At 34.7% G+C, this 22,216-nt stretch overlaps 1 protein-coding gene across 4 annotated transcripts in view; it reads right to left on the bottom strand.

Annotated features, from left to right (window-relative positions):
- ROBO2 (roundabout guidance receptor 2) overlaps window positions 1–22,216 on the bottom strand; it is a gene marked incomplete at its 3' end in the record, with an annotated part of 586,970 nt that overhangs the window by 82,823 nt on the left and 481,931 nt on the right. For all 4 annotated transcript variants that reach the window (XM_081235996.1, XM_081235997.1, XM_081235998.1 and 1 more), the window contains exons 8-13: window positions 18,127–18,251; window positions 13,271–13,442; window positions 8,583–8,788; window positions 4,274–4,355; window positions 3,676–3,838; window positions 1,907–2,073 (exon numbers count right to left, since the gene is read on the bottom strand). In XM_081235996.1, the coding sequence (XP_081092122.1) occupies window positions 1,907–2,073; window positions 3,676–3,838; window positions 4,274–4,355; window positions 8,583–8,788; window positions 13,271–13,442; window positions 18,127–18,251 (915 nt within the window). The remainder of the gene's footprint in view (window positions 1–1,906; window positions 2,074–3,675; window positions 3,839–4,273; window positions 4,356–8,582; window positions 8,789–13,270; window positions 13,443–18,126; window positions 18,252–22,216) is intronic.

The raw sequence follows: 22,216 nt of genomic DNA, 5'->3' as shown, positions 1-22,216 counted from the left end.
CATGTGTATATATATATATATATATATATATATATATATATGTATTTGTGTGTGTATATTATTAATATCAGGTGAATACTATTAATCTTTGCTGACATATCTATGATCTACTGTGATATTGATGGTACAAGTACCTGCTGCCTTGCTGAAATAAGAAATTGCTAAATTCTACAGTATTTAATATCTTTGAAAAATAAGAGCTCACACAGCCAAGTGTTCTTTGCAAAGAAGTGCTTTGCAGAATGTAAAGCTGCTGAAAGTGTGGTGTCAAAAATGATCCTGGGCTTCCCTGGTGGCTCAGTGGTTGAGAGTCCGCCTGCCGATGCAAGGGACACGGGTTTGTGCCACGGTCCGGGAAGGTCCCACATGCTGCGGAGCAGCTGGGCCCGTGAGCCATGGCTGCTGAGCCTGCACGTCCGGAGCCTGTGCTCCACAACGGGACAGGCCACAACAGTGAGAGGCCCGCGTACCGCAAAAAAAAAAAAAAAAAAGATCTGGGTACTACAATTTCTTGACTTAAAACCATACACTTCTTCATTTTCAAGTTCAATTATTTAATTTACTCATTAAATTCAGACACACTAAAAGCAACTGGATCCAGGCAAGGTAAAATAGAAACAGTTTCAGGTCGTCAAATTCCTTGTTGTACTTTTTCCTTCTCTTGAGACAGGTTCTTTACCTACAGGCCCTTTATCATTATGGGAAATTAATCACATTACTGCTTAGAGAACAATAGCAAAGTGGCATCCCCTCCTCCCTTGACTGTCATCATGTCAGCAACGTTGCAAAATCACGTGGTGACTTTATTTGACTTGATTCCTTTAAGGTGCCCTTCTCCGTTATAATAGCATGCTAGTTACTATCACCAAACTACACTGTAATTATAATAATATTTTATGGCTGTATGGTGCTTTTCATAGCATAAAAATACTACTTTGAATTACAACTATCTTGTTCAAAGCCTTTTACAAATAAGAAATAATTAACCCTTTCTCAAGAACCCTGTGGGAAGTAAGCTGTAACAAATAATAAAGCCACCGTTTCTATTTTATTAATTCCCTTCACCTACTAGTAAGAGGGAAAATTAAAACTCAACATCACATATTAACCCCTAGACTTCAGTAACTTCTCAGTTTGAAGAGGCAGGCTATGAAAGATGTGATGAGAAATCTCCCATTTTGATCTTATAATATTCTGGGTGGGTTTTTTTTTTTTTTTTTTTTTTAGTCAAAAGCATTGCATACCTCGGGAAGAAAGCTTGGTTTACTGCTTCCTGGAACAAATTGTTCCTTTAAACATGTGGTTTAATAAAATACACTGTAATGATGCTTGTCAAACTTAAGCATGAACATTCCTGGAGGGCACTTTAACAGGCTGCCAGGCTCCATCCCCAGAGCTTCTGAGTCAGGGCCTGAGAATCTGCATCTCTTATGTGGCCCCAGATGATGCAGATGCTGCTTCTGTGGGAACCACACCTTGAGACCCACTGCACTATCAAAACACAATTCCCGAACTAGAGGAAGTAATTTTGATATCCCTAACAGGGCATTTTATCCATTAAAGATCACTTTTTGCTATTGTACAATTAATTTCAAAGAAGGAGAAACATTTTTCCTTCTTTTGAAATATAGTAAAGCCCTACAGTTAAGCACCAATTTAACTTACTATGTAGTTGTACCAAATTATTCTGTTTCTTTTTTACCAAATAGACCCTGACAACTCCAGAAAGAGGACACTCACCAACATGAACAACAAGTTTTCTTCTCTTTCACTGGATCAGGTCTAGTGAAACATTATAATAAGCAATGCAGTCACATTTATCTTTGGTCCTGCAACCCCTTTGTCCTTAAAGATCTGTTTAATGCCTCCTTCTAGAAACAGTCATGTTTGCAGCTATTGAAATTACCTTGTGTGCGCACAGGATCTGACATAGCACTTGGGTCACTGAGACCTTGTGGGTTGATTGCTCTCACCATGAATAAATAGATTGTATTGGGCCGCAGTCCTCTCACTGTATAGAGGGTGGTCTTTACGTGGTTTGCCACTGTCTGCCAGCTATTGCTCACTGATTGGCTGAAACATGAACAGAAATTTCATTTAAACAGCAGTCATAAGGGTGTTGGAAATGGAGTTGGATATCAATGACAAAGGTTAATGGCTGAAAATTAAACACACACACACACAACGCTTGAAGTGTTCAGCCCAATAAATGAAACATTTGGATGATTTCAGTTTATTCAACAACAAAGCCGAGCCCACCTAACGGAAGTGCCATGCACAACAAAATTAAACTCAGCCCAGGAGATGTGATAGCCCTTTGCTAAAGCACAGCAGCCACTAAATGAATACCTGTAAAAGGAACAGAGGCCAAGATCACAACATCAAGTTTATACAATAAATATGGTCCTCGTAAATGTATGTATATATACCTTGAAAAGAATTAACCTGTAGAAAGAATAAATGGACTACAGAGTAAATTATGCCAATACATTTTCCTGTTACAAGGTGTGTTTTCTTTTGCATCAATTCCACATGCAATATTATAATAGAGCCTTCTAAAACTACATATCTGTAAAAGAAGAAAGGAAGCATGTAATGAATATTTTCCCTTGGTCACATTTTTAATAAAATTGTACATTACACAATATTGTGATTTATCACTTCCGAATGGTGAAATATCTCTGAATCTGTATGTGTGGACCCTTTAACAGTCATCTACTGATGGGATGCCCTTTTATAGCACTTTGTCTAAGGTCAAATACTGCTTTCGTTTAGAATGAGGAGGAAATGTGATTTTCAGGGCTGTCTGTTTATTTTTTAGAAGTCTTTTTACATCAAAGCATGAAACTTATAGAAAAACACTGTTTTGAAATTTGAAAACTATATATCGATCCTTAACTTTAATAGGTTAGGGAAGCCTAAAATGAAAGTGATGATTTGTCCTAATGCTTAAAAAGGAGAGAGGCTATCACTATACTTATAATGGCAAACAGAAGCACATTGAAACTAAATATGAATCCACATTTTCCCATTAGTACAACTATTTTTTCAAATTCTCATAAAACAATTTTATACTAGTATTTGCTAATTTATAGTCTATTTCCTTGAACTGACGGCAATTATTTCAAATAACAATTTGACATACCTTTTCCTTTCAGCAATCAGAAGTGCATGTACTCAATCTCTTAATCGTAGCTTTTAATATTCTCTTAGGCATAGCCAATACACTTATTCAAATATATAGCATAAAACACTGGAATTATTTTAAATTCTGCTCTAATTATTAGGAAGTAAAATTCCAAGCTTCCATGCCTCAATAACAGTTGCATAACTTAAAAAGTGCCTGTGCCTAATTAAATTATTTTCTGCTTAGTTCTAAAGCCAAAATTCACATCTGATAAATCCCTACAATGGTCAAGAGCTAAATGATTATGTCATAACTAGATCCCTATAGATGTAGGCATGGATAATGCATATTTAATCGTATAATTAAGGTATGAATGAAAAATAAAACTAAAGTCTATTCTTGAATAAAGTCAGATATAAAAGATAAATTCTTAAAATGCACTGATTAAGCATGTCCTTAGAATAAAACAGCAGGATAGCTCACTTGAGATTTTAGGATATAGGAGCTAAAGCAAAAACCCAGTGGAGAAAAAAGGAACAGTCTCATACCTGAAAGCCTCAATGATATATGCACTTGCTGGTAGGGTTCCAGGGGTACCTGGTTGCCAGGACAAGGTGACACTGTTCTTAGTAACATCAGTGACCTGTGGTTTGGATGGTGGTCCAGGCAGGTCATTAAAATCATAATTTTTACTGATTGTTGCTCCAGACTCTAGAGAGGACAAATAGAAAAAGCTTCATTTCTGATTGCATAAGCTGACACAGATGCTTAAAAGGAAAACAATCTATTAAAGAATTTGAATAGACAGTGAGCAATTCATCTTCATGAATCAAAAGTATATAAGTGAATATTTGATTTTTCCTACATATTAGTAAATATTTACTTTCACACATGATCATTAGAATTATTTGTTCTTTAGACAGAGAAAATGAAATAACAAGATTATGAAGGACAAACGTATCATATTTCATATGTGCAATGCTATGTACCAAGAGGTATAGAAATGAAAAGTGGCATAAAGCTTAGTTTTTACATTCAATAAATTTAAAAAAAATTGATCTCTCTTTAACTTGTTATTTGATAATGAGCTAATCACTGAAACTGGCTCAAGATTTCTCCCGTTAAAATAGTTCACAAAGAACCCACCTGTCACATCCAGCACAGCACTCCAGGAAGTCTCCCCACTTGAACTTGTAGCCACACAAGTATAAGTGCCAGTATCAGAAATCTAGTGGGCATAGAAGGGAGAGAATAAAATTGTTTTAATTGATTTGTAGAATAATTACTCAATCTCAACAAGGCAATATTTGACTGCGAAAATGTGATATATCATTTGGCTGTCCAAATTATACATTAGAGTCAATCATATGCACACATAAAATATTAAAATAAGCACATATGTATTTTATTCATAATGGTGATTCAAAGATTCTTATTATATTTCTACAACTAAATGTTATTTGTCTGTAAACTTTAGTTGTCTTTCTATTTGCCTCCACAGCAATCCCCTTATCTTTTAATTCCAGTTTATGTTGGTGCTTCACTGTGTCAGAGTTAGATATGGATAACTCAGGACAGAATTTTTCAGCATCCTATAAACATTCAGAGATCAGTAATGCAAAGCTGTCCTCTTTGTCTTCAATAAACTGTATTTCACAGAATAAAATATACCCAGGAGTAAATAAGCACTAAGATAATAGGGGGGCAGACCTCCTTCTTTTTTTTAAAGACATGGAGAAAAGTGAAGAAGAATTTTTTTTTTAAAAGGAAAACTAAATCTTTCCTTTTAAAGAGTGCAGTACTCACTTTTATTAAAATTGTAGCAGTGTAACAGTGAATGAAATAAAGTTGTGTCATTAAAAACAAGCAAACGATACCCATGGAATCATTGCAATAGAGAGCTGAAAGGGTCACAGAAATCACCTAATCCATAACACTTTTTAAAGCATACTAAAAACTGTCTTTCACTGATTACATAAAATGTTTTTGTTATTCATTGAAGAGCAGCAAAAGACTTTGAGGAATAGTTGACAATATAATCAAGAGTTCCCTTTTGTAAATGTTAAAAAGCAGAAGATTCCGTGATTATACCTTGACAAAAACTTCAAGATCGGTAATATGTAAATCAAAAATCCTCCCTGTGGTTGAGCTCCATGGGCTTAAATTGCAAACAACATTCATTCAGGTTAGTTTAGGGGTGAAGGAAAAGCGAGACTGGGAAGAGAAACTGATGACCAAACAGAATAAGGCAAAGCAGAAGATGTAGAATTAAAATTCCACGATGAGCGTGAGTCTAATTGTTGATAAAATATGGGAGTTCATGGAATATAATATCTGTTGGGTTCAAAATGCAAGTGTATTGATGACTCAACCTTCCACAACTGATTCTCAGGTAAGTCATTAGTGCCTGGATGTTACTGCGGTTCCACAATTTTAATTGATTTTAAATGGCATTATGTATTTTAACTTAAGTTTCAAATTACTCTGTCACGTCATTCTTTGCCATATTATCTCTGTACAATTGTCTTCTATTATACCAAGGGAAGATGGGGGATAGCCATTGTAGAAAGAGCCATTTTTTTCAAATGTGGCTGTGCACGCATTATAGTCATTAGAAACCTTTGCTTTTAAGAAGCATCACTCACAAACTAAATATAATGAGCCAAGGTTGGATTTTAATGGGATGTTCATTTGAATATAGTCTGTGAAAGAGTAAAAAATTTGCATTTTATTATAGCAGTTGAACTAAAATGTAGCAGTTGTTATTATGTGCAAATGCTAAAAGAAGAATACTAGGTAATGCTTCTTAACTGCATCTTCTTGTCATTGTGTGGAGACACAAGTCTGACATTAGCTGTGGTAGGTAGGTTTTAATGATTATTGGAATATTCTCCTTCTCAAAAGAAACGGATTCAGATACCAATTACTGGACCATGAGAACAGTGTTCATCACGCTATTTTTCCCCCCTTGCATTAAATACTGGAAAAGAAAGTAAGACGTAAAGGAATATGATCTACAGAAACCCTCTCTTGACTGTATCAGTGAAGTAGTGTAAAACATTTTATTTCTGTTAAAGACGGTCATCTTACAGAAAAAATAACAATGTTTTTTCATTGTGGAGCTTATCAAAAGTGATATGAAAACCCTAAATATCATTGCTAAAGCTCACTCTTGTATCACCATCATCATCACCATATTCATTTTTATTCCTTTAACTTTAAATAATGTCTTCTCTGGTCATGAGTACTTCATATCGTTTCCGTCCTTCTCTTTTCATCCTTAATCAGTGCTTTGAAAAAGACTAATGTGCTGGCAAACTCTCTCACCGACTTTTCTCCTTGTGTAGCTGGCTGCAGACAAGCTCCCAGGAGTATGCATCTCAGAAAGACTACTCAGAAGCCTGAGAGAGGGGCTCAAACTTTGTTTGACATCATCAAGCACCCACCTTTAATTGCTTCTTTTAAACACTATTGGGGGTCTCGACTGTTCAAGCACACCCTTTAATTCAGCAGTACAGTGGAAATGCATTAACCTCCATGGCCCAAGAAGTCTGCCTTTAGCTCAAAGAGAGAGGTTAAATTGTTTACTCAAGGAGAGCTGGCATTAATTTTTTAATAACTCCCATTTTGTCCAAAGAAGGTTTACAATTAATTTACAATAAATAAAAAGACGGGCTAAAAACCTGTATTAATTTATTTTTCTTTAAATTGAATTTGATAGCATTTTGTCTACTTAGAGCAATAATTAATGCCTATCTCAAAATTAAAATAAAAAATATATATACATTCATTATAGTAACAAAAGATTTGTGTTTGTGTATGCATGTGCACACTACAAAAAAAGTCATTCTTCCTTTTTGTTATGTGTCCGTATTTTATACATCTGATAAACATGTGATTGTAAATAATTTACATTGTAAGAAAAAAACACTCCCCGTTGTGATCATTTGAAAATACGCATAATAAAAATATTTTATCTGCCTCCTCAGGCTTCTGATTGGGAAAGTTCAACATCTTTTCGTTTGTTTTTTAATCACCTTGGTTCCCAATTTATACCTAGATACCACATGCTACTAATTGTTCTTCCACTGAATCATTTTCAGTCAATTTTTCTTCATGTACTATTACATCAACCACCCTAATTCTGGCCCTCATTCCCAATCTTGTGACTATTCTGACATACTCTTGAGCTTTAGCATAGTGCTTGCTACATGGAGGGGAGGCTTTCTATATTTGGTTGAATGAATTGACTATACTTGTGGAGGGCAGGTGGCCCCCATGATAACATCCTTCTGGTATTCACACCTGGTGTAATCCCTCACCTTGAGTGTGTGTAGGACCTGTTGACTTACTTCTGGCCAATAAAATATGTCATGGAGGTGACAAGATGTCACATTTGTGATTATGTTATATAGGATTGTAATCCTGTCTTGCTAAAAGACTCTCTTCCTTGTTGACTTTGAGGAAGCAAGCAATAATATTGGGAATATCCACATGGCAAGGAACCATAGGCAGCCTTCAGTCAATAGCAAGCAAGAAGCTGAGGTCACTAGTCTGATAGCCATTAAGAACTGAATGCTGCTAACAACTATGTTGTTTGGAAGCAAACTGATCCCCAGTCAATTTTCAGATGAGACTACAACCCTGACTGTAGCTTTGTGAGACCCTAGGGCAGAAGACCCAGCTAAGTCATGCCCAGGCTCCCAAAGAAGATATGAGATAATAAACGTGTCGTTTTGAGCCTAACAACACAAGTGTTGTGAAGTGTTTGCTAATACTGTTACACAGCAGTAGATAGCTAATATAATATTCAGAAGTAAACATTTATTTTGAGCTGCTCCTGAAGCAAGTCTAACTTGGTAAGTTGGCAGGAATGGTCATTTTCTATCATGTCATCTTCTGTTAAAAGACCAGCAATGGCTTGTTCTTGTGCACAGATTTAAATCTAAACTGCACAGCAACTTTACCTAAAATGTAAGATATTTTTACCAACTAGCCAAACCTGCTTCCTATGCAGTCATCGGTCTCATCTCTTTATTACTTTCCACATAACTGTTTGGCTGAGCTAATTTATCCACGTTTCATTATGAACTTCCCTTGTTCATGAGAGTAAATCAGAAGGATTTCTCCTTTTCAATTATTTTAAATGTACTATTACTATCATTAACTTTATGTGTTTAACCTTTTTAGTTTCATTGATTACATACATATAGGATAGAATGAAGGAATAAAAAGTTTCTAGGCCTGTTATGAACTTATAATTAACTTAAGGACAATGAACTTCCCTCTAATTTCAATTTGCCATTTGTAAAATAAGAAATAACAGGGTCTATAATAACATGTATAGCAATTATGCAGGGATGTAAGATTTTAATTTCACAACACAGTTTTTCCCTAGGGAAGTAACATACTTCTGTTGAGATGAAGATCCAAATACAAATTCCAAATTACTTACGCGTAAATTCTTAATCTGCAAGGTTCCTTGTTCTTGTATAGTTGCTCTTGGATCTCTACCCAGAAAAGTAAATCCCTCCTTTAGCCAGCTAATTACAGGAAGAGGGTCACCAGTAGCTTTACATTTCAGTAATGCTGTACCATCTACTGCTAGCGTTTGGTTGGCTGGGCCTTGTAGTATTATAGGTGGAGGTCTATCTGTCAAAACTAAAGGACAAAGATATTTTTCAGGATATTTTAATTTTATGAAATTTGGTAGTCTTTATATCATCAGTAGTCTTATATCAAAAGTAAGATTAAAGCCCCAAAGTCCTACATATTACTTATAATTTTTTCTGTAATATTCTACATCCATTATATATCTATCATCTATAATTACTATACATACACCTGTACATATTTTACTGAAGCCATACTATATTTATAACTTACTCTGAGTTACCTATAATTAAGATGATAATAAGAAAAATTCTGACATCTTAGAAAGGTTTAATCATATTAAAATTAAAATGTTGAGAGCTTATGGTAATCATTTGCAAAATGGCCATTTTGTCTCTCATATGCATGTTTAAGAAAGCCTGTGGAATATCACATGAGTACAATCAATTTTCACTTTTTCTTTTATTATAAATATATGAGTAATACATAATTTTACCTTCATAGCACCAGTTGCCAGCTTTATTTATATAGACTATAATATTTTGATGATGTTAAAATATTAGACTATAAATGATTTATTTCTAAAATTGTGATATTGGGCTCTAGATTATAGTAATATAATGTGGATGATATAATTTAATTAGTCTATACATTTAAGCAAAAAAATCTAAAGACCATATTTATGACATGACAAAAATAGCGTTTTCATGAAAATTTGTGTTTACATATCCATTTTTGTGATCAGTTGAGTAAATTTTCCATAATTTCATAAACTTAGTTCACTGTTTTTTTAATTGAATATTGATTTGTAGCAGTACCATCAGTGCCTTTAGAAGTATTATATAATGATTTAGGAAGTGTATCAGAATGTATAGTAATATTTAAATGGCTAATGAAAATATGGAATCAATTGGAGGCAGGCTTTCATCTACAATTCATTAGAAGACCATCTCATAATGAAACTGATATATCCAAGTCCAAGAAAGGATTTCTTAAGAGAAAGTTTTATAAACTTCACATAGGTTTTGGTTAATTATCCAAATATGCTCTTTATTATGTATAATAATATATAATAATAACAAATATAATATTTAAATATATATATATAAGTTCCACAAAAAGAAAAAGATGGTGAATCTGAATTATTGCTAAGCAACTGTGAAGAGTGCTTTTTCTCAAGGTCATCTTGGATTACTATGTACATAATCAAAAAAAGTCATTTTGCTTATTAATGCTCTAATTTCCTCTGTCTACTAGCTTTTACAAATACCCGTTTATATGTTTATATATTTCTCAATCTATATGTACTTTTATTTGTAGAGCTCACAGTTTGGGGGAAAGACATTAAATCAAACAGCCCTTTTAGAGGCTACCATGAGAAAGCCAACTGATCTTGATTTAAATAGAGGTCCCCTGCATGTGAAGATAGAGTGGACTTCCAATCAACCTAAACCTGTTATATTAAAATATGTATTAAAATGTGTGTATATGTAGAAAACCTTATAAAAACCTAAGGAAAACAAGATTCTCTGTGTATTCTTTGTAAATAAAAATTAGATCCATTTAGTTCACTGCTTTTCTTGATCAAATTCTTCATTTTAGAAGTAAATTAAATAATCTTCAGAGAACGTGAAAGCACAATATTATACCAATTCTGACATATCTGGCAATAATTGTGCAAATAGATATTCAAGTTGGATGCTGTGTGGAATTTATTTTCTCTCTGAGTCAAAAATGGAAGGCCAATTCACCAAACGTTATGAATAATTTTAAAATTCAGTAAGAAAAATGGATCTGCATTACCAGAGAAGAAACTATTTATTAAATTTTATATAATGTTACTTCTTTGTTTCAAATTAAATATCTATATAGAATTCTGGTAACTTCTTATAACCTGCTCTTACTGTCATATCCCTGAAATCATTATATATGGGCAAAGGACATACAATTAGTTTCTTTTTTTCTCTTTTTTACTGCCCAAATGAGTAGCTCATTGTCTTTTAAATGAATTTGATCAAAAAAGTAACTGAAAATCTCCTGGCCAGAAAGAACTTTCAATTTCAAGGATGTTATGGGTGAAAGATGACCACAAGTTTCCATGACACTAAGGTCAGGGGTTACATGAACATTTAGGGTTTCCAGTGATCTGTGAACAATTCCATGGTTTTCTCTAACTATGCATTGTGAATCCTCAATAAACCATTCATATAAGATCATGATGTGACATCTATTGTACATTTCTTCTCTCCAGTCCTTTTAGATTCTATTGGCTCTACTCAGAATTCTCATTACAATTTTCTAATTTTCTAAGAGAAGAAAAGAAATGAAGAACAGTGTTAATGAAATAATAAGAAGGTCTTTTAAAGGGATGTTTTGAAATTCAAGTGTATGAAAGATCTTAGCTCTACCTATAATAAGTAAAATTATCACTCAACAGCAGCTTTCATCACCATTAACAATCTCATCTCATGTGAACACATGAGTTAAAAATATTTCCAAAAAGGAGTCTAAGTACAAAAATGTAACAACAGAAACATCACTATAGATGTTTTGCTTGTTTTTCTGAACATGACATATGTTTCCATTCTACATTGGAATTTCATTTGGCTCTAAACTGCCCTGGATCATACCAAGCAACATGTTCAAAAGGGGATGACTTGCATATTATTAAACTGTTAACCAGTCTGAAAAATTCAAAACTATGAATAAAAGCTGAAGTCATCAGCCAATGTGGCAAGTTAATATTTAGAGACCGTTATTTATAATAAAGTGTGTGTGTGTGTGTGTTTAGGTCTTGAAGTTAGATTTTACTGTCAAAATCAATAACTCTATAACCTCCATTCAACGTTCTTGCAAAAGGATCTTGACTTTGTGAATGCTTACGAAAGTAAAAATCATTGTAGCAACTAATATTCAAGCCACTTGTAGCCAAACGTTCAGAGACATCTCAGTCATCAGATTTAAATTTCCTTATCACTCTTTTCAGTTTGACCACAGAACCAAAGCTAGAATTACTACTGGTCTGAGAGATTATATCAACAACAAACATAATTTCTCAAAACAAGTTTTCCTTTTCATTATATCAGGCACAGTTTTGAATATCCACCTGTTTCATGAACCACATCAGTCATATCAACTGGCTCTTCTAAATCATCAACTTTGTTTTCTACAAATATGGTCTGCCTTCTTCATAACACTTTCTTCATTTAGAAACACTTAAAAGTCTGTCTTTTGTAAAATACCATAAGTTCTTAAGCATTATATTTGGAATCTTTCATAGTAGTATAGAATAAAACTTAGGTTTTGGCCAGAATACCTTATTTTCCAAGTATATGTTTCTAGACATTTTTTTCTAGTAGAAGAAAACATAGGACCTTAAAAAAGATTAATAATTATATTTTATTTCTTTTAAAGAAATATGGAGGTTTGAAGGATCGACGATCTTGTCCATGTAAAGGAAGAATTTCTTGGCACCATTACCCTTGAACCTGACTTCTTCCAGTTCCATAGCAGTAAATCTCTGCTGCATCAGCAGGTATGGCCATTAACGACTCAATATCCCCTCAGCTAATGTTTGTCTGTTCTATTTATTCCCATTCCTGACATGGCGCTGAATCAGGCAATACCATGGGCTGACATTAAAAAATACTGCCTTTCTATTAATTTTAAATGACCTTTTAATCTACATGTAAATTTGAATTGCATGGAAGCTCAGCAGAGAAAGAAGAGAATCAGAGAGGTCACAGCCCAAAGCTCTTTTATCGCAGAACCCAGAGTGGGATGGTGTGGGTGTGGGGAGAATCAGAAACCCCACAAATCTAAGAGGGCAAGAGGGATTCTTTAAATTTAAGATATCAAAGAATATGGCTTAAATTAATGCTCAGAGGTTCACAAATATCTAAAACTCCCTACGTGTCAATTGTGACAAAAAAGCTCTTGGGGAAAAAAAAAATCAGACATGAAGAGTGCTGCATGGTCTTCAACTTTCACCTGAATCAGGTGCTTCAGTTAAGATTTGTAGTGCATACATACAAATAAAAAAATAGTTTTAGCATCCATTTGTAGTTTGAAAGGTATTTAATTAATTTAACTTAGTGAATGTGTAATTAACACATCATAGGATGTCATAATGTGATTGGCTAACTGAAAAGTCATCTCTGTTTCCACTGATAATAAAGATTATCTCTCTCTCCCCTCTAGTAGAATAAGATTATTACTATCCATTAGAAGCAATCATATCAGCACAAGACTGAATAAAAATATACAGCTAACATTCCTATTTCTATTTCACTAAAATAATGCATCACTATGTTTTTAAGAATAAAATAGATTGTGTTTGATGTTCTTCTTTGGGGAAGTAAATGGTATTAAATCAGGGAGAATTAGAAACTATTAAGAATGTTATTTTACCTAGATTCAAACTTAGAAGATAAGCATTAATTTTAGGGATTTAACTAACAGGTCAGAGAATTTCATAGTTTTGAAATAAAAATCATTATTTTCGGAAAACAAATTCTAATAATATCACACCATCAGTAACTTCCAGCTGAGCTTTTGCTAAAATGCTTCCTGCCACGGTTAGGGCCTGGCATATGTAGTAACCCGCGTCCGAGCGCTGAGTGTCGGTAATTGTAAGGTCCCCGGCTGGCGACACAGAACATCTGCTGTTGGCCTGTTGGGGTTGATTTGGGAAAAGCAGGTTCTGTGGAAACAAACACAATGTTACTAAGATTCTCTTCTCACTCAGAAGGAAAATTATATTAACAACAGCTACTGCAGTTAGAGAAATGTGGCTGGAAAAAGAAAACACAAAGATTTAAAAATACGGTACTGAAAGGGTTAAAGGCCGCACAGTGAGTCTCACTGGGAAACTTTTTTCCCATCATGGGAAAATAATGTGCTCTAAGAAGCGAGCATGCTCTGGCTGAACGAACAATCATCTAGGTCTGGATCATGACCTTTTACTCTCTGCCTGACTTTCTGTGAGTTACTGAACAGTTTTGAAATGCAGTTTCCTCATCTGTAAAATGTACATAATAATGCTCATCTGACTCAACTCATAAGACATCGTGAGAATCTGGAAGGTAACATCAACTGTGTCTGTGTTTTATAAACTGCAGACCACTAGAGAACCCAAAAAATATTTTCTGCTGACCCTTTTGAATATTTGACATAAGTAACTCAATTCCTCCTAAAGGTATTCAAAAGTGTGTGACTGAGACTGACCCAGAGAGACAACTGAATCTCATTCTGCTTTAAGATTTCTGCAGGCTGTAACAGCTTTGAAAGGAGCTAGGTATAAAGGCTACCGTCTGAGCAAGATTAACCAAATCATTGAAAATAAAAAGAAGATGCGGGATGCTTCTGAAGGATGCGTGTGATGGTAACGAATTTCATAATATTACCCTTTCAAAAAAAAAAGTTCTTTAGTTTCCTACATAACTCATATTAAATACAAGCAGCCAAATCACGAAATTGTGAACGTTCTTATAGGACAGCAGTAATGTTAACCTGGGTAACCTATGTTGCTTTACTGTTGTTCAATTAAAAAAAAATTTGGATATAATAAATTATATTGAGATATGCTTCCAAGTTGGATTATAAATAAGGACATATCAATTTTTATGTTGTATTTACTTACAAAAAAGAACATTATGACCCTCTGGGATCTGTTTCTCGACATAGTAATTAATTTTCCAGGTTTGTAATTAAACAGTTTCAATATGTTACAATCAGGAGGTAATAACATTCAATTAAAGGCATAAGACACATTTTCCCCTTAAAATGTTTCTACCCTTGAAGTAATACCAATGAAAGAGGATAAAATAGGGTATTAACACTTTTCAATTACGCTAAATGACTTTAATCCTGCGAACGAGGTCCTACTTTAATTAGAAGCTCTTCTCTTTATTGCAACATGATGGATGTCCACTTTATTAGATTCGAGTGTGACACAGTAAGCCCACTTTACATAAACATACTATGTTATTAAACGTTTTCTAAAAGAGGTGATGTTTGCTAGCATGTCAGGAATATAATTTCAAAATGCTATTGCCTTCCTATAAAATTTGTATTATTATATAAGGCTAGACTTTTTCATACATACGAAGTATAATTTGAGAACAAGCTAATTCTCCTGTGGAATCCAAATATATCACTGAAATAAACCATCTGAAAGAGAAGGGTCTAAATTTTAAAAGCACTTGGAAATGATACAATAACTCAAAGTGTGCACTTTCCTACAATTAGCCATTAGAATACTAATTTACATAGCACTAATACATCAGATGGGCTTAATTCTCTCCGGGATCTCTTCCTCTACAATGTGTTATCAGTCCACCTTCTAAATGATTCGATGACATGGAAAATGGCATATGATTGAGGTTAACCCATCATCTTTATTCCCTGTTTGTATGACATAGGCAAAAGAAAATGGATAACAAGCGAAACCCAGGAATTCTACAGAGCTCTTCTTGCCTTGAAGTGCCTGGCTATCCTATTAGTGCTAATTGGCATTATCAGCACATATTGAGGAATATGGACCATTAAGTCCAGGCTCTTAACTCTCTATACTGATGGATAGTCATAGATCACTGTAAAAATTGGATACTGCAGACAGTAAGACCAATTTATTTTTCCTAATGTCCCAATTCATGATTTGAAAATTTACAATTTGCTCAAGCATTTCTCTTTTGTTCTCATTCACAATCTCCTTTCTCTCTCTCCCCTTTCCTCTCTCACCCAACCCCTCTGTCTCATGTGAGGGAGATAGGTGAAATAAAGAAAACGAGGCCTAGGATTATAATCAAATCAAATCACCTAACTTGAAAATTTTTCCCAGAGATTAATATCTCTGGAATTACATGCCACTTTGTCAAATAACAGAAAAAGAAATACTTTAATGCTATTTGATCATTACTTGTTTAAAAAACATTAAAACACAATGTAGCATATTTAAATATCATGCTCATTGGGCCACAAGACCAATACACATTTCATGCAATAGCATGTATAAACCTGAAGCTATTTTAGGGCATGTGATTTACACATGATATAGCTGTATCTACATGATAACAAGTTATAATGAGATTTAACTCACTACATGGATTTAAAGTGCAGATCTGCAACAATCAAATTGCTTTATATCATTATATTTGTATCATTTATAAATAAATAACAAACTCACATAAATATATTTACTGTCAGTGGCTTGAGAAAGTAACTTCTGTGGACCCCATACCTCCCCGAATAGGTGGAGGGAAGGAGCTACAGGCAGGAGTGAGAATCTTGACAGGCTACCAGGGCTCTCCAGGCTCATCCCCTCCTGCCTTCTCAGGCACGATGTGGGTCTGGGGACAGAGGTGACCAGAGTGGTGCTGAGCTTCTGTGCATGGGCAGAGGGAAGCATGAACTTGCCACTTCAGCCAGGAATAAGGGAAGGCAGATGCATTCTGCATTTTCCCCATTTCTAAGCTTCAAAATGTGTAAAGCATTTTTACATATAAACTAATTTAATCACATAATCTTCATAACTTATGTGAAGTAAAATATATTATCCTCAAATTTTAGATTAAGAAAATGAGCTTCAGTAAATTTAAACAGTGCTACAAAGATTGTAAAAATTATACGGAGGGAAAATGGCTTTAGAATTCTTTCCTTTTTCAGGGTACGTGTGTGTGTGTGTGTGTGTGTGTGTGTTCAAGTGTGTTATAACTATATCATGTTGCTTTACACTCACTTTAGAGTTTGGGATGTTTTAATCTGAAAGCAATTTTTAAGTGAAGAATCAAGGAAGTCTATGAGTAGAAATCCATTGTATAGTTACTAACTGATAAAAAAGATGGCAGGGCTTCCCTGGTGGCACAGTGGTTGAGAGTCCGCCTGCCGATGCAGGGGACACGGGTTCGTGCCCTGGTCCGGGAAGATCCCACATGCCGCGGAGCGGCTGGGCCCGTGAGCCATGGCCGCTGAGCTTGCACGTCCGGAGCCTAGGCTCCGCAACGGGAGAGGCCTCAACAGTGAGAGGCCCGCGTACCGCAAAAAAAAAAAATGACAATTAAGTCCTGGAACAATCCTGATGTGGGATAAGGCAGTGGCCAGAACTTTACCTTATCCTTCTCATCACTGTATTTACATCCCACAAATCATGGGGGAAGTGAATCCAACGAAGAGCATTGAGGAAAGGAAGAAAGATAATTTGCCCGTCCATACTGAGATGTTAAAACTGCTAGCTTGGGGAGGTACAGAACTGTAAAGGAATTCACAACAATGCAAAATGACAGCTGAGGGAAACTTCCTGATGTCTCTCTACCCAGATAATCATACACGAGTTTTGATCAACAGGTTTTCTTAACTTAGCCTAAAGCATTTTCCGTCTCTGGCAAAGTTTTTAGATTGCCTGAGACTTTAAATCATGGTTTCCATGTTTGCCCAGGAAATTCTTCCAGAACTTGGACTAATACCAGAGGGTGCTGAGGAGGAAGACCAGTAGGTCTCTTCCTGTGAACTATATGCCCCCTTCGGAATGCTTCTGGAGAGACTAGAATGAAAATATCTCTAGGTCCCTCAGGAATGCACGGATAAGTCTTTAGACAAAGAACTCAATTTCTGATCTGGTTTAGGCTGGAAGTTCCACTCATTGCCTCAGAACCTAGAGGCTTGTGCTTGTCCAAGTTTGGACCAAGTTCTAAATGAGAAAACTGGTGTATTCAAATCGCTTTTAGCAGAGTCTGAGAGATCGTGCTGCCTGGAGAGGTCCCCGAGAGCACAAACCAGGGCACAGCAAAGACCAGACAAGTGTTTGCTTTTTTTCTGGTATTTAATGTATTATTTCCTGTCTAACCCCACTATAAGGGAATCCAGAAGGGATCATGGAAGAACATATTTCTCCTACTCAAATGGAAGCGTGCTTGAATTAACAGTAAAGAAAAGGTATTTATACTATATACCTATGAAAGGGGGTTGAAACTAGTTTCTAGTCTGATTAATAATGGAAATATTTTTGACTGTTTTACCTTCGCCCAGGATGTCCTAAGTGCTTTATATATACTAACTCACTTACTTATCCCAATGTAGCTCAATGCAAGAAAGCAAACTTACCTTTCTGTTAGGAGGTTTTAAACAGCTACAGGTTAGACTTTTTCAGATAATTTGATTACACTGCATTGTATCTATTTGATGTAAGATAAAAATACTAGACAATCAACACTAGAAAAAAAGAATGTTATATTAAAGCATCTGACTCCCGCTAATTTTAGAATTAATTGGTCTCTTTCAGAAAAAAAATAAATTCAACATTGATGACAAGAAAGGAAAGACAAACTTTGAGGATAACTAGAGACGGGGAGTTCAGAGATTTCAGAAAAGCAGTCAAGGCTTACACTCACCTGGCTGCCTTCTTTTTGCCAGAAAACTGCTGGCTGTGGGTTTCCTTTAGTTTCACAGGGAAATGTCACTGTACGACCTTGAGCAACAATCTGATCTCTTGGCCTAACCACAAACTGTGGAGGAGCTATAATTTAAAAGGAAAGAAAGTGTGTCAATATAAACTGTTGACAAAGAAAAATATATCAAAGAGAAAATCTGATACTAGGTGGATTGCTCAGTGCCAGACAGAAGCTACAGTTTTTGATTTATTTTAAAGTATTTCTCAAAACACAATGGGGAAAGAAAAAAAAAAAGCACTCTATCAAATGTGAGGAAAGAAGTAAATGTATTCTTAGACACATTTTAAATGTACACTGTAAATCCTGCAGCCCCTATCCTTGCATAGGAAAATAAATTTGTAATGCTATTCTAAAGTTTTTAAGAAAAAACATGGTTTCCCAATATGGTTTTGTGTTTTGAATGGAGAGAAAAAGAAGTATTGCATTACTCAGATATCTCCTTCCTGTGAAATCAATCTACTAACAAACATTAATTGTTCTTGTAATATTTGCAAGACATTGTACTGGACACAGAGATACCAGAAGGAATAAAATAATATGAGACCTATTCTCAAAGTGCTGATATTCTAGACCTGAGGAATTGAAGTGTTGAAAATATCAAAGAATTGAAGAGATGGGAATTACATACAAAGATAACTAACGATATAAAGAAACATATGAAAGTGCTTGATTCTATTTAATTCATTTAATTTAGATCAATAAACATTTGGCAATTACTCTGTTCCCCTATTGGGCACTAAAGGTACACAGATAAAATCATCTACCCTGCAGCCATGAAGGTGCTCATAGTCTAAGAGAAAATACAGAACATGATCATGATGACAACAACAACAGCAAAATTAAAACAAAAATTCTCTAAGGCTGTGGTAAGTTCAATGATAGAGGTGCTCTCAGAGCACAGAGGAGAAGCACTTAAATTATAGTACACATCATAAGTGTGACAGGACTTCAGGAGAGAGGGATCCCTTTGTGTTAAGGTAGCTGTGAAAGGCTTTATGCAGGAGGTGGACATTATGGAGACTTGGAGGAAGGGATGGCATTTAGAGAAGTGGAGAAATGAACATATTCCAAGCAAGGAGCTAACTGAGCAAAGTGTAAGAAGCAAGAACACATCTGGTATACAGTGTGTAATCCCAAAGGAATGGCAAGTCCCCATTGTATAAACAGCATTGGCTACAAAAGACAGATTTGTATCCTGTCTAAGAATGGCCTGAGAAGACAAACTGAGGATTTTATTCCGACTCTTTCTAAGCTGAGGAGTGATAAATGTAAAGCAAAACTTTTGGAAGCTTTAACCCTCTACTGAATGTAGTATATAGATTGTGAGTGAGACAGATTAGTGAATAAAGTAGGGAGTCTGACTGGAAGGCCAGTAAAATGGTGTAGGCAAAAATAATGAGACCTATGTACAAGGAACTCCAGTAGAAAATAAAAGGATGGGGTAAAAATGCTAAGGAAGTTCAGATTTAAATTTGGTGCTAATTATAAAGAGAAAGAAGAAAGTGAAAAACAGTAGACTGTGTAACTGGACGTTTTCACAAGGACATCTTCTTCATACTAAAATCCACTCCTGTTGAAGAGAAAACAGCATGTTTATTCTATGACTTTTCTAACCATCTGTTTCCAGTGTAACTCCTGGCTTATACTAGAAAACTTAAGACCAAGAAAAAAACTTTAAAATGAACTCGAAGTTTTAGAACCCAGTGTACATGGCCACAGTCCTAAAATTTGAACGCTGAAGAATTTTAACAGCAAGCACCATTCGGTAAAGTCCTTTACCCAGAATTCTTTCAGTCCTTTAGGAGTACATAACTGCAGGTCTAAGAACAGAGTAAATGTAGGGTATCCTCAAACATGCAACCAGTTACTCATCCTTACAAGAATGCTAGCATAGAAACAGCAACAGCATTTTTTCAAAAATCTCGAGATCTGTAGTGGCTTATTTTTTGGTGTCCTATTATACTGCCTCCTAATTCTACACACACCTCAGAGACAGAAGGAATAAATCTACTAAGTGAAATTTTCTTCTACAGCTATAGATAAGAGAAGACTCAGTTTAAAAGGATGAAGAACCCAGATTTATGGATCTATTTGAACAGGACGTGGTTTATGTTGCCCTGTATTTTTAGGAGATTACTTGCTTCTTATGATCTTCTTGTTATTTCTACACAATTCCACTGAATCAGCAGATACACTGATTTTTGTTCCATTTTTTCTAATACGAATGATAGTTTAAATCAACATTACAAAATTACTTTAGATATAACTCTTAAAACACTGCAGTGTCCATTTTTCAATAGAGATGTGAAACCACCGATAGTTATACACCAAAATACTTAAGATTGGTCTCTATCATCTGAAATATCTAAGAAAAATTATATACATTAAAAAAATTTAAAGATCAATGTATATTTCTTTACTTCTTAGTAATTCTATGAAAAAAAGTTTACTGCCAACATGGACACTAAGTAAGAAGTACTGAGTAATTTAGCTTGTACCTCATTATAAAAAATAAAAACTAAAATAAAAGTCAATATAGTAAAAATCAGTTAACAGTCTTTGATGAAAATCACATACACAGCTTATTAGTTCATCTTTATTGCTTTGGACCAGAAAGAATTTGAATTGGCTCTCAAAACTAGCTAGTAAAACTAGTTAGTAAAAACTTAGAGCCCCATATGAACTATAAAATCCTTATTTATATAATTTTTAAAATGTAATAACAGAATACACATGATCAAAATCATCAGATAAAACATCAAATGCAAGCAATGAAAAGAAATTTTATACTTTTAAGCATATTATGCTTACTCTGTTTATCTATCATCTATCTCAGTAAAATTACCATTTGTACTTTAAATATTAAACTATAGACTTCTTAAATTTGATTTTTCAAGCTTTCAAAAACCTTTGGATAGATGAGCGATTTTGTAAAATGTTCTTGGAATCCAGATCCTACAATTTTAACACAGCTGCTAAAACATAACCTCCAAAATAAGGACTGGCGAATAACCACACCTATCGATCCACTTTTTGAAAAAGATATGATTCATCTATTTACTCGTTCAAAAATGTATTGACTGGCTACAAACTATGATACATTCTGCTTGGTACAGGAGATAGAAAACAGAATAAAAAATTATTCATAGCCTATGGCAGAGACTTGCTATTAAATAAATAAATAAAACAAATACAGCAGAATATGATTTGTATAATAATAGAAATATGCAGGGGGCATCAGGGGGAAAAGTGTGGAAGTGCACAAACTAGATCAAATAACTGCTGAGGAAAAAAGAGGAAAGATGCCAGGAGATGGCTATGTTTGAATTGTGCTTTGAAGCACAATTAAGAGTTCACGAAACGGAGAGGACTCAGGTCACCTGGGACAGAGAGAGGCAGACACAGGCAGAGACTTGTGGAAGCAGATGTGTTGGGAGGATATAAATGATTTTTAAAATAAAATCAGGGATGCAGAAGTGACATAGGTAGGGTGAGATAATTTATGCTAAAGGAGCTTAAATTTTGCCCTAGAAAGTATGGAGATCTTTTCACAGATGCTTATGCAAGAAAGATATAATAAGGTTGTGTTCTAGAAAGAATGCTCTTCCTAAAAGAGAAAAGGCAGATATGAGGCTGAAAAAGCTTAGCAAGTTGGGACAGCAAATCCAGTTGAGAATTGCTATATTCATAGTAGCACCTAAATATAATATTTCATAAGAATTCTTAAAGGACAAAGAAATTCTGCAATATCACAGTGCAATATTTACCACTGATGATATAATCTAAAAGACCAGGAAATCAAAGTTTCTTGAGTTTTTACACAGTAATGATTTTTTAAAGACTAGTAATGAAATGCTATCAGCATTTGTGTTATTCGTGCTATGAAATATCCTTTCATGTGATGTTTATATATAATGTACTTTTATTCCAAGTTATTATAAATACACTGTATTTCTAATGTACCAAATTGCTTCTTGTCACCCGAAATTAAATCACACTGATCTTGCTGAAACTAGAATCATCTTTTCAT

This window comes from Mesoplodon bidens, assembly GCF_964165515.1.
Source record: "Mesoplodon bidens genome assembly, chromosome: 5".
In the NCBI taxonomy this organism is placed as follows: domain Eukaryota; kingdom Metazoa; phylum Chordata; class Mammalia; order Artiodactyla; family Ziphiidae; genus Mesoplodon; species Mesoplodon bidens.
Note: the sequence above shows the minus strand (reverse complement) of the source record. Positions and strands in the feature narration are given on the sequence as shown.